Here is a 13523-nt window from a genome sequence, read left to right on the forward strand (position 1 = left end):
AGCATTTGTAATTGTTTTCTTCTTAATAGTATTTGTGTGTTTCTGATCTTTTGCACAAATTTAGACACTTGGGCTTTGTTTCTCCCAAACAATAGATGGAGACAGAACTCCTTCCCACTGTATGAGATGCATGTAAGAAATTTTTTTAGAATAGCATGTGTATAAAACTTGCACGTGGTCAAGTCATTGGGTTATGATTGTTTCAAAAATGGAATTTAAAAAAAAAAACTTCTGAAGCAAAGAAATTTCCCCCTATTTGTTCCTTTTCATTGGTCAAACATTGTTCATTTTCTATAGTTTTGCATTATATTGCAATAGTCAGGGATGTTTAACTGAGGGCCAGGAAGCAGGTACTCATGTAGGTCTTTAAAAGTGGCTTTTCATATGTCAGAAATATAATCATTTTTAAAAGTTGATATTTTTTTCCCATTAGCTCATATTTAAAGCAAAATAAATTTGAGGTTAAAATAAACTTTACATTCTTGACAACTGGAAAGATATGTTTAATTGATGTGACATTAACATCACGATAACCCTTCCTAGACTTTGATATATTGCCACTATACATCTCTGGCACCACTATATTCTTTCAATTACCATAACAAAGTGATGAACAAAATAGTTTGATAGGACAAAAACCCCAAATGAAGGTTGGCCTCTTGTGTGCTCTTAAGAGGGTAGCCTCACTTACAGCTTTGCTGCCTCGCTAGAGCCCTGAGAGAGATTGAGTTCTTTGGTCTGTACCAACATCTATGGATGTTCAATGGAGAGTGAGCTGGTGAATGCCCCAAGATTATCCTCTTTTGCTGACAAATGGAATCAGCTGGTCTTTCTGATGTGTATCTTTTCGGTTGTCCAGCTTGCAACATGTGGCCCAGAGATAAAAAGCTCTTTCTCATTATCCCTCCTCTCTCCTCCCCGAATAGTTGCTTTTTGAGAAGGTGGGGCTGTGCCAGGGAGCTTGATACAAACTCAGTGGAACATAAAGTTGTAAGACTTTTTTTCAAATGCAAAAAGAGTTACAGTTCGTGGACACTAACATACTATCGCCCATAAACAATAATAAAGTAAATTGAAACTTCTGTGCAGTGGATTATGGAGAAAACAAATTGCTCTTCTCTTCACTGAAGGGAATTAGTTAGTTTTTAATCAATTTGAATTAAAACTTTGTTACTAATTAGTCCTGTCTATAATTAAGGTTAAGTATAAGTAGTACAAGTTCAAGATAATCAAAACAGTTATGAAGCCTTGAAATGATTGTGTTGTAATATAATACACTAAATAGTAGAAAGAGCAAGTAGAGGAAAAGGCAAGAATTTTATAGTCTTCCCACTGGAATAAAGATCACTTGAAGGACAGCCACGAGCACACAGTTCATGCATTACTGACTTGTGAGAACATAAGAATGGCCATACTGGGTCAGACCAATTGTCCATCTCTACCAGTATCCTGTCTTCCGACAATAGACAATGCTAGGTGCTTCAGAGCGAATGAATAGAACAGGTAATCATCAAGCGATCCATCCTGTTGCCCATTCTCAGCTTCTGGCAAAACCAAGGCTAGGGATACAATTCCTGCTAACCTGGCTAATAGCCATCGATGGACCTATCCTCCATGAATTTATTTTGTTCTTTTTTTAACCCTGTTATAGTCTTGGCCTTCACAACATCATCTGGCGAGGAGCTCTACAGGTTGACTGTGTGAAGGAATATTTTCTTTTGTTTGTTTTAAACCTGCTGCCTATTAATTTCATTTGGTGATCCCTAGTTCTTGTGTTTATGAGAAGGAGTAAATAACACTTCCTTATTTACTTTCTCCATACCAGTCATGATTTTATAGACCTCTATAAAACCTCCTCCCCTCCCCCCGTCGTGTCTTTTCCAAGCTGAAAAGTCCCAGTCTTTTTAACCTTTCCTCATATGGCAGCCGTTCCATACCCCTAATCATTTTTGTTGCCCTTTTCTGAAACTTTTTCAATTCCAATGTATCTTTTTTGCGATGGGGTCACCACAAGATGTGGGCATACCACAGAGTTCTATAGAGGCAATATGATATTTTCTGTCTAATTATCTATCCCTTTCTTAATTATTCCCAACATTCTGTTCACTTTTTTGACTGCCGCTGCACGTTGAGTGGATGTTTTCAGATAACTATCCACAGTGACTCCAAGATCTTTATTGAGTGGTAACAGCTAATTTAGACCCCATCGTTTTATATGTATAGTTGGGATCATATTTTCCAGTATGCATTACTTCGCATTTATCATCATTGAATTTCATATGCTAATTTGTTGCCTAGTCAGCCAGTTTGTGAGGTCTCTTTGTGACTCTTTGCAGTCTGTTTTGGATTTAACTATCTTGAGTAGCTTTGTATCATTTTCAAATTTTGCCACCTCAATGTTTATTCCTCTTTTCCAGATCATTTATGACTATATTGAATACGACTGGTCCCAGTACAGACCCCTGGGGGACACCACTATTTACTGCTCTCCATTCTGAAAACTGACCATTTATTCCTACCCTTTGTTTCCTATCTCTTAACCAGTTACTGATCCATGAGAGGAGCTTCCCTCTTATGCCATGACAGTTTACTCTGCTTAAGAGCCTTTGGTGAAGGACCGTGTCAAAGGCTTTCTGAAAATCTAAATACACTATATCCCGTGGATATAGTTAATCACCATTGTCCACATGCTTGTTGACCCCCTCAAAGAATTCTGTAGATTCGTGAATGGAGATACAGTAGTTATGACTTAAACCAAGTTTAGCTATATTGCCAGCATATTATAGAAATGTAATTGATTCACAAAAACCACTTACTTCTGGAATCCAGTAAGAGGTTATAGGAAACAACATCTTGGACAGTAGGCTGTTTGGATATTACCCTACCAGAGCTAGCATGTACCAAACATAGCTTTCTTTTAGATGAGCTTGGATTGCACACAGCAACAAACATGCATGCTTGGTTATAGATGCATTTTGAGGATATGTTTCCACAGTAGGCTGTCTATGTGGCTGCTGTTCGCCTTTCCCAGCACTGAAGAATATACCAAGGATGGACATACTGTTCAAGGAAAAAAACTGTCTTAGCTTAAAATTTGCTCTCCAAGATTGGAATGGCAGTAATTCTGGCCACCTTTTGCTCATAGGCATCCTATCATGACCATTTTGGTGTCTAGAGAAGCTATGAGACTACATACATATACAATCAACGTTCAATTGTCAATTTAAAAAATCCCACCTCATTCCTCTCGAGGGGATCGGGGAACTGGGAATGGGTAGGCAGGAATCTTTCTGATAATTTCAAAATGTGCTTTCCTCTACAAACCCCCCCCAATCTTTTCCCAGGAAAATCTAGAGAAAACCTATTACGCTGCTTACTTAGCTAGTAGCTGTGATATCCACTTAATTCACCTCTATAGTCTACTTGTATGGCTACTTCTATTTTTGGGACAGCCTTGACGTAGGGGTTCAGCAGACCAGTATAGGAAGCCGCTATTCCCTGCTCAATTTTAGCACCTGCTTTAGACATAGGACTGTTGTCAAGTTCCTTTTCCTCAGGAGTAAATGGTGCTGTTGTAGTACATTGGTAATTCTTTTTCTTTCTCAGGAGAAAAAAACAGCCATGTATATACTCTCTTCTTTCCTCCTGTACGCTGCTCTCTATTTTGTTCTTCACCTGTGATTGGCCAAGCTCTGGGTACACACAGTTGCGCTAGATTAACTGAAGATGTGATTTCAAACCACTTTCGTTGAATTGGTGCAATTCTGTGTATGTATGCTGTTAGCTTGCCGCTCTACATTTTAGTTCTCAAAACCCATTGCATGCTCAATATTAAAAAGTTCTGAAAGCACCTTTCTGTCACAGTTCAAGGCAACTGAACCTGTATTCTCTCCCCCGCACACACCCCAATGGGCCAGCATGGGCTACTGTTACGCATCTGGCTCCCCAGCTGTCACCTCTCTTGGGTGGAGAGACATGTCTCTTTCCCTCCTGACCAGGATATTTTTTGCCTGTCTATACTGTGAATTCCTTAGCAAGTCAGACTGCGTAAACAATCATGCTTTGCATTCTCCTCAGAAGCTGTGAACAGCATAATTGCCCACAGTTAACCACACCGCTTTTTCTAAGCAAACACATTTATTCTTAAAGTGGAAACATTACAGGGAAAACATATTAAAAACAGTAAAAGGACCTGCATGCTAGTAAGTTTACCAGAGGTCACCCTTAAGTCCAACAGGGGCTCTGGCAGGAGATTAGACCTTCAGATCCCACACTGTGGTTACAAGTTCATAACATCTTTTGCTCAGAACAAGAACATCCATGAGTATGAGCGTTGCTCCTTTATACAGATTAGGTCTTTGATCTGCAGAGACTGTGAATAGGTGATAAACCAGACAACAGTCCCCTCTTCAGGGTGAAGTTTCAAAAGGTCACAGTCTTGTGTCTAGGATACTGTACATTGTTCAAATAGTCCTTTTGAAACTCATAACACTTCCCAGGGTTTACAATAGTCATGTCTCCCCCCTAGATAAGTTGCATAAGGTCCCACGATAATACATAAACATTTGCATTTTCAATTCAGTGAACTCTTTAACTTGAATCAAGAAGGCTTAATTTAATTCAGTAAGGTTTGTCCAGGATAGTACAGAAATTATACCATATCAATCACACGTTTAAACATGAGTCTCAATTTGAGCATGACTGCTAAATTTCTGGTGAAAATGAATGACTGTTTTACAGTGGTGACAAAAATAGAAGCAAGTGTATTGAATAAATGAACGTAGGAGATATGTGAAATGTATATTGATGGGTAGGTTAAGACAGCACTTTGTCCCCCAAGTTGCCCTGTGGAAGGTCTTACACTGAAGCAGTTAATTGCATGGATAATACATTTCTCCTGTCCCATATTAAATACACAACAGCTCTTGAAACTCACCTTCCTTACCTGGATGATTAAATGTGCTAGAGGATAATTGTGCTGTGACATTTTGAACTAGGAATCGTAGAATAGAAATGTAGGGCTGGCAAGGACCTCGAAGTCATCAACGCCAGCCCTCTGTGCTGAGCCAGAACAAAGTAAACCTAGACTATTCCTGACAGCTGTGTCTAACCTGTTCTTAAAAACCTCCAATGATGGGGCTTCCACAACCTCCCTTGGAAGCCTATTCCAGTGCTTAACTATCCTTATGTTAGCTTTTCCCAATGTCTAATGTAAATCTCCCTTGCTGAAGATTAAATCCATTTCTTGTCCTGTCTCCGGAGGACATAGAGAACCCTTGTTTGCCATCCTCTTCCAAAATGTTAAGGGCTGTTATAAAGACTATCAGGTCCCACCTCTATCTTCTTTTTTCAAGACTAAAGATGCCCAATAGTTATAACTTTTCCTTATAGGTCAGGTTTTCTAAACCATTTATCATTTTTGTTGCTCTTCTCTGAGCTCTCCAATTTGCCCACATTTTTCTGAAAGTGTGGTGCCCAGACTTGGACACAGTACTCCAGCTGAGGTGTCACCCATTCTGAGTAGAGCAGGACAATTACCTCCCTTGTTTTACATATGACACGCCTGTTAAATGCATCCCAGAATATTCGCCTTTGTTGCAACTGCATCACGTTGTTGATGCATATTCAATTTGTGATTCACGATAGTCCCCAGAGCCTTTTGAGCAGTACAACCATCTAGCCACTTACTCTGCATTTTGTAGTTATGCATTTGAGATTTTCCTTGTTACGTGAAGTACTTTGCACTTTTCTTTATTGAATTTCATCTTGTTGAATTTAGACAAATTCTCCAGTTTGTCAAGGTCATTTTAAATTCTAGTCCTGTCCTCCAAAGTGCTTGCAACCTCTCCCAGCTTCTTGTCATCCACAAATTTTATGAACTCCATTATCCAAGACATGAATGGAAAATATTGAATAATATCAGACCCAAGATAACCCCTGCAGAACCCCACTGAATATGCCCTTCCAGTTTAACAAAAAACCATTGATAACTATTCTTTGAATACTATCTTTCAACTAATTGTGCACTCACCTCAGAATAATTTCATCTAGACCACGTTTCCCTAGTTTGCTTATGAGAATGTCATGTGGGACTATGTCAGAGTCCTTACTAAAATCAAGATCTATCATATCTACTGCTTCCCCCTTCTCCCCCATCTACTAGACCAGTAACTCTGTCAGTGAAGGAAATTAGGTTGGCTTGGCATGATTTGTTCTTGACAAATTTATTCTGGCTATTACTTATAACCCTATTATCCTCTAGGTACTTGCAAATTGTTTAATTTTTTCCAGTATCTTTCCGGGTATCGATGTTAGGCTGACTGGTCTGTAATTCCCTGGGTCCTCTTTGTTATCCTTTTTAAAGATAGGTAGTACGTTTGCCATTCTTCAGTCTTCTGGCACCTCACCTGTCTTCCTGGGGTTCTTGAAGATAACTTTTAGATAATGTTTTCACCTCTTCACTCAGAGAGCCGAGAAGTTCCAAGATTGCTTCAGCTAGTTCCTTAAGTACCTTAGGATGGGCCCTGCCAGTTTGAATACATCTAATTTATCTAAATATTCTTGAACCTGTACTTACGCTATTTTGGCTTATGCTCCTTCCCCTTGTGTTTAATATTAATTGTGTTGAATATCTGGTAACCATTTCCCTTTTTAGTGAAGACAGAAGCAAAATGGACATTAAACACCTCAACATAGGTACATACAGTTGCTTGGGACAAATCTGACACTCTCCTCAAGAATGTGAATCCATATGAACAGTTGGTTCAAACACCATCAACCATGTGTTTTTTGCAAGAAATGAGCTTTTATGTAGAACCTACATTATATTATACTACAGTTGCACGATGCAGTGTTTGGCTTAAAATTGAAATGATGCCTACTGTTACCACAGTCTAATTTATATTACAGGAGCAACCAAAAGCACAAATCATGATTGGAATCTTCTTGTGCTAGATTTGTACAAGCACATAAAATGAGATTGTCCAAACTCCGAAGTTTACAGACTAATTCAAGACATAATAAATGAGTGGCAAATTAACAATAGCAGGAGAGAGGGAAGGAGGAAAAACAAGAGTAATAGTAATGAAAAGATGGGGCTTTTTTAGGCTGACTGTAATTCAAGATTCTAAATAAATAAGTAAATCAGTTGGAATCATTAAACAATTGTGTGGCGTGTGTGTAAAACACTGCAATGAGTAGATGAGCTTCTGATTTTGTCAGTCCAAATTGAATGTAGAATTTGCCTACTTCTGTTAAGTAAAGTAATCAGAGACAAGGTAGGTAAGGGTTATTATCTTTTATTGGACCAACTGTGAAAGCTTTTACCTCACCTGCCTTGTGTGTCTCATATCCTGGGACCAATGTGGCTTACAGTAGTACTGCAAATAAGTAAAGTAATCTATGTATACCTTACATAATTTATATACACCTATAATACAATATTCATCGTATTTTTATACCACAATTTTTGCTTTGGGAATGTACTAAAATGTAGAGGGGTTTGTCTACATTTTATGTTCTGATAAGGTACCAGTTAAATCTGATTATGGCTCTTCCATTAAATGTATCACTCATAGCATCTCTGCCATATTTTATAGTTTCTACATAGTGATTTCATTATGTATATGTATCTGTCCAGACAGTTTCTCTCGTGCCAGTAATTTTTTAATTTCCTTAGGCTGGTAGAAAATAAGGGCTTGTTCACACTTGCAAATGTATTGAAATAGCTGTTCCAGAATAATTATTCCAGAGTAGTTATTTTGGTATAATCCCCCGTTTACACATTAATTCTCGTATGAGTGCCTTTTTAATTCATTTATTGCAGAATGAGTATTCACACGGGGGCTTAGACCAAAATAACTATTCCCGAAAATGTCCAAATGTGGACAACCCTGAAGATAAAGGAACATACTCTGTGTGCAGCTTCCAGGCAGTTTCACGTCTACTCCAGCTGGAGCAAAGATGCGTTCATTCTGGGCTGATCTACACCGGAATTAATGATCATGTTTTAACACTTGTGAATGCATCAGAAAGTTCTAGTGTAGACAAGAATACAGTCATAATAATAATCATTTTAACTGGTCAAAGTTAACTGTAGTGTCCTTGTATATACTAAAGCTTTCATTTGTTAGTAAATGTGTTTTAATTCAAATGTAGATATGCTTATATACAGTACCTCACAAGAATGTTATGAGGCTTACTTCACATTAGTTTACGATGTGCTTTTTGATATTTGGCACTATGGTGCTTTAACCCTTTGATCCAATCTGTAAGAATTTTAAGTGTTCAGCATCCGATAAGTGCTAAGTAGTTGTTTATAAGCATTCATAGGTAAGTATCTTCCTTGGAATTTCATCATGCTAAATGAAGTGTGGGTGTCTTGGGGCAAGTTGGCATGCTTTGTATGGTTTTAGTTAAAGTACATTGAATGGTTGGTAGCCATACTACTAAGGCAGAAGAATATGACTGGAAAGTGTTATGCTGTGTACTTTTACATGGCTACATGTGTTTGGGAGCTACCTTAGGACTTGCACATTTCAGGCTGTGTGCTTTTAAGAAAGCTGCAGAATCTTAGTACACCTCTACCCCGCTGTAACGCGACCCGATATAACGCAGGTCCGCGTATAGCGCGGTAGCAGCATGACTCCGGCAGTGCTTTAAAGGGTCCGGGTCTCCGGCTGCTGCAGGGATCCCCGGGCCCTTTAAATCCCGCAGAGCCCTGCCGCTGCTACCCCGGGGCTGCGGCAGCAGGGCGCACCAGCAATTTAAAGGGCCTGGGCTCCCCACAGCAGCCGGAACTCAGAGCTCTTTAAATCACCGCCGGAGCCCTGCCGCCCCTACCCCGATATAACGGGGCTTAGCTATAACACAGTAGGGATTTTTGGCTCCCCACGACCACATTATAGCAGGGTAGAGGTGTACTAAAAAGAGATATTGAATAGTATATTAGGGGTTTGTGCTCCATCCCTCAGCATCTCATTCTTTGTACTGCAGTCTCAAAGAACGCTGCTTTATTTCCTTCTCAAAGAGTGAAGCAAACATGGCTACTTCTGTAAGGGAGAAGATTAAATTGATATATAAAATGGCCCAGAATGAAGGGTTAAGTAAAAGCAAATATACCTATGTGCACAAGGCTCTTGTCAAGGTTGGGGGCAAATGAGATTTTATTTGAATGCCTGGAGTCTTGACAGCTAGAAGAGAAGCAATCCTATTCAAGACTGAGCTGTAATTTTGTATAATTTTTCCTAGTTCACTGCTAGATTTTTAGCTCTGTTTCAAATACTATGTATTCTTAGACAACAGTGCATATAAACTAGTGGCATTTGTATTTTGTGTATAACATATAGTAGAATTATTTTGTGCTTTATATTTCAGTGATAGACGTTTGCTACAACCTGCTCAGGTATGTGACATTTTCAAAGGAGTTATATTGGTCATCTGCTACTTCATGATGCACTATGTTGACTACTCTATGATGTACCATCTGATAAGAGGACAGTCTGTCATAAAACTCTACATCATCTACAACATGCTGGAGGTAAGGGCATTGGCATCAAAAGGAAATGTCAAAGTATGCTTTTTTTCAGGATATCTAGTATAACATATTATGACTTTTGTACTTTGTACATCTCTCCAATATAGTAAGTAGAAAGATGTTAAACCTCAAGGTGGACTTTAACATATAGTAAAATAGATGTAGACACGAAAATATAAGAGATGCTTCCATAAAAAAGGGCGCAAGAACTTTGTTATACATCCTCTTTCATAAATCTGTTTCCTGTAATGCAGTCAGAGTTAATTAAGTTAAATAAAAAATGAGGAAGAGAGAAAATGAGAAATAGAAAACAGAAGAGACTGAAACTTGAAATGCAAGAGTCAGAGACTGATAGTTTGAAAAAATTATTTGAAATAGGAAGAGCTACTGAGAAGGTTTTGCCCACTAGTGGCAAAATCCTATGGAAGAACAAAGAAAAGGCAAAAGGTAGATTAAATTTATCTGTTTAATTTTTCTTTTTAAAAATGCGCCTTTTAGTATGCTTAAGCTTGTCTACAAAAACCGAAATCAGTACTTTCAACCTCTCCTAATCCATACCATCAGAGAAAAGTCTGAGTGCATGGATAGAGTTTCTGCCATGAGTTTAGAGGAGTGTTAGAGAAACAGGGGAGGGAAGCAGAGAGATAGAAGGTCTATAAGGTAAGATAAAGGGAAGTCCTGTAAAAACATATTAGGAGTTAGCTCTGTGCCCTCTTCAGGTGGTGTCTCACCACTGTCACTCCTGCTCTAGGATCCATGTCTCTCCAAGGACCATGGCATCCTCTTCAGTCACTTAGCCCTTTGGCAGTGCCACACACCTTGCTACCCCCTTCCAGGGGACCTGTAGTCTGCTGTTGAGCCACTTCCATTAGTGGCTACTGCAGCGTATTGTCTGGCCACCTCCTCATGGCCCCAGCATCCTCTTTGCCCTTGCCTCAGGGACTCTGTCTGCAAACCCCAGCAGTCAGCCAGAAGCGCGCTCTCGCTGCCCCTGGTCCCTGCTCACAGCACTGCTCTGTCCTGGGTGCTGGCAGTTCTCTCAGCCCTCCAGAGGCACAGTCCTTCCTCCCTGGGCTCCCATCAGAGAACTGCCCTCCTCTGTCCTGAAGCTCCCTTTTTATATGGGCCTGCTTGGCCCTGATTGGCTGCTCTTTTCAGCCCTTCTCTAATTGGCTGCCTCTTGCACAGCCTCCTTGGTCTCTGTTAACCTCTTGGAGCCCAGTGTGGGGCAGGCACCCCATCACAATCTGTTTTTGTATTATTCATTATTAATATAAAGCTTTTGGACAACTGTGCTTTTACAACTGTGATTTTCTTATCACTAAAATGTAATGAACAATAGTAAATAACATTTAAGAAAATGTAGTTGGATAAGGCTTGAGTCTGACCTCAGATCTGCATATCTGTAGCATGTAAGTGGCGTAAAGTGTTTAAGGGGATACTACAGCCCCTGTTGTTCTGCCAGGATACTATAGTGTTCCTAATAGTCCTTGAATAATTAATATGATACAGATGTCTAACCAACCTTAGAGGATTATTGAGATTGGGCCGTGGTTTGTCCAAAATCTGGAGATTTTGGTTCTAGACATGAGTTATTCCCTACTGCTGTTTGAAAATAATGAATAAGAAGCACATTTCATAACCACAATATTAATACACTTCCTGAAATAAGCAATGTGTGTGAGCCACCTTGGATGTTTAGTTGTTAAGGCTTTCTTACCTTGCAAATGATTTTTTTTAAATTACTACTTTTAAATAATCTGGAAATCAAAATGCAAAATTCAGCACTCTGAAATCATGTGGACTGTGACATTCTAGGAGATATTCATCTGCATACAGTTTCTTCATCTCTGACAATATGAGTGATCATGATTTAGTAAGTAAATCCAAGAATGGTACAATTTTTTTTAATGCTCAAAATAGTTCATTTCATTTCAGTTTAACTGTTTCAAAACACTGACCAAATACAGTGATGGCTACTTATTACAAATTGTAAAAGGAGACTTCCGTATTTTGCTCAAAGAAGCAGAAGGCGTGTGTCATCCCCTCACTGAGTTAACAGGGAGAGAGTTTGAGAGTGGCTTTACCTGAATCCAAGCAGAACCAATAGTGCACTTCCCTGCTCGAGAGCAAGGAAATAGTTTCTGCTGATCTGAATTCTGTGTTCTGATACTGCTCATAGCTACTGTAGTTAGCAAAGCAAACTCCCTTTAATTTCAGTGGAGAAGGATCCAGCTGGAAAGTGTATTGGATTTCTTTGATCTGCCATGAATAACTTCATGCCTGGCAGAGCAGGAAAAGAGATTTCTGCAGGCTTTTTACAAGCCTAAATCACAGAAGAAAACAGAGGGTCCTAGGTCCCACTCAGCACACTTGCTGAGAGCATGTTTCCATTTTACCCAAACACAGATCTGCCACTAGTAGTACACCTTTCAAGTTGCCCGTATAGGAATAGACACTTTTTAATTTTTTTTTAAAAGGCAATAACCAGACTTACATTTGTATCAAAATATACTTAACTCAAATTTCTCATTTTGAAATTTTAATTTGGAGAAACAATTAGACTGACAAAGATGTTTACAATGATGTTTTCGGCTATCTCTGTGTCAGAGAAAATTGTCCTGCAAATGGATTTGATAGAAATAAAAAACTTCCAAATAATGTGCTGAATGCCACCCTAATAACCAGGCTAAGGGGTGCGTTCAGCCCAGTTGGCTTAAAATGACACTTTTCTTTTTTTAGATTCAGACCCACCGGCTCCTGCTCCTTATGAAGCCCCAGCGTGTGTTATGCTGGTGACACAACTTTCACCATGGAACTCTACTGGAGCCTGGAGCCGGCATATAGGGTTTAGGTAAGTCCACTTTAAAAAACCCCAACAATATTGCGTGGTGTTTCCTTGTTTTATACCCTAAAATATTATATATTTAATATAAAATATATAATATTATATATAAAATATTAAAATGTTAAAAGAAAAAACACCTTTTAAACCCCCCGCAATATTGTGCGCAAAACCAAACTTACCTGACTCCTTAAGTATTCTATAGTGGGTGCCACTTCACCAAAGTGCATGATGAGGCATCACATGGAGCTGGAGCAAGGGGTTGTTGACCACCTTCACTGAGAAAAGTAAAAAGCCGAAAACAGTGCCATTGTAAATGTCCTTTTGAATGTATCTAATTTTTTTTTCTAATTCAAAATTTCAAGCTGCTAAATTTGAAATAACTCAGAGTAGGAGATTCTCTTGTCATAATGCTGTGAGGGTAGCCAGTTAATACTAAATGCTACTCTTAAGTGTCTTCTTTGGGACATTCAGCATTTAACTGTACCATTTGCTGTTTTGGTCAAATCTTCACCTTTAAGTTTTTTAGTGGTACTAAATAATGAGTGTTAGCTTGAGAGTTTGTTGAACTTTTCTAATTTCTGTCAAAAGTTTCTCTTCAAAAGCTGTTGTTACTCAATTTTTTAAAAGTTAAACAAACAAACAAAAAAAAGCATTGAACCCTGGCTAACTTTACATTGTTCTATGAAAAACCTTTTAGTTAATTGTGGCAGTACTTGCTTGTATATCTTCTGTTCTGCTCTGATATTACTGCTTATAGCCTTTACTTGTCTAAAGATGTCATTTTTAGTTTACAAAAGAACAGCTGAATGAAGCATTAATCTTAATACATTTTATGACAGTTTGTTTTTTTATATCACGATCTTACAGTTTAATAAGGAATGGTAATATATTAGTGTTGTCATATTTATCTGTTTACTTGGGTCAGACTCGTAAGAGATGGAAAATACTTATTAATTCAGCCAGACATGCTCTATGAATATAGAATTGTTCTCTAAAGTACATCCTCCAGTGCTTTGTTCATTTTAATTTTAAATATTCCAGACTTGTATGTATGTGCTGGAGGAGGAGGTTCCATCAATTCTCTTCGTAACTGCCTTCAATTTGGCAATATCTCCAGTTGCTGAGAACTAAATTTAATCA

The 13523-nt window shown here is 38.6% G+C and overlaps 1 protein-coding gene and 1 long non-coding RNA gene across 7 annotated transcripts in view; one reads left to right on the forward strand and one right to left on the reverse strand.

Annotated features, from left to right (window-relative positions):
* TAPT1 (transmembrane anterior posterior transformation 1) overlaps positions 1–13523 on the forward strand; it is a 111389-nt gene that overhangs the window by 43634 nt on the left and 54232 nt on the right. For all 6 annotated transcript variants that reach the window (XM_039540582.1, XM_039540583.1, XM_039540587.1 and 3 more), the window contains one exon: positions 9376–9538. In XM_039540582.1, the coding sequence (XP_039396516.1) occupies positions 9376–9538 (163 nt within the window). The remainder of the gene's footprint in view (positions 1–9375; positions 9539–13523) is intronic.
* Positions 1–13523, reverse strand: part of LOC120406178 — a 56816-nt gene that overhangs the window by 27964 nt on the left and 15329 nt on the right. The window lies entirely within an intron of this gene.

Source organism: Mauremys reevesii, linkage group 5 (genome assembly GCF_016161935.1).
Source record: "Mauremys reevesii isolate NIE-2019 linkage group 5, ASM1616193v1, whole genome shotgun sequence".
Classification (NCBI taxonomy): Eukaryota; Metazoa; Chordata; order Testudines; family Geoemydidae; genus Mauremys; species Mauremys reevesii.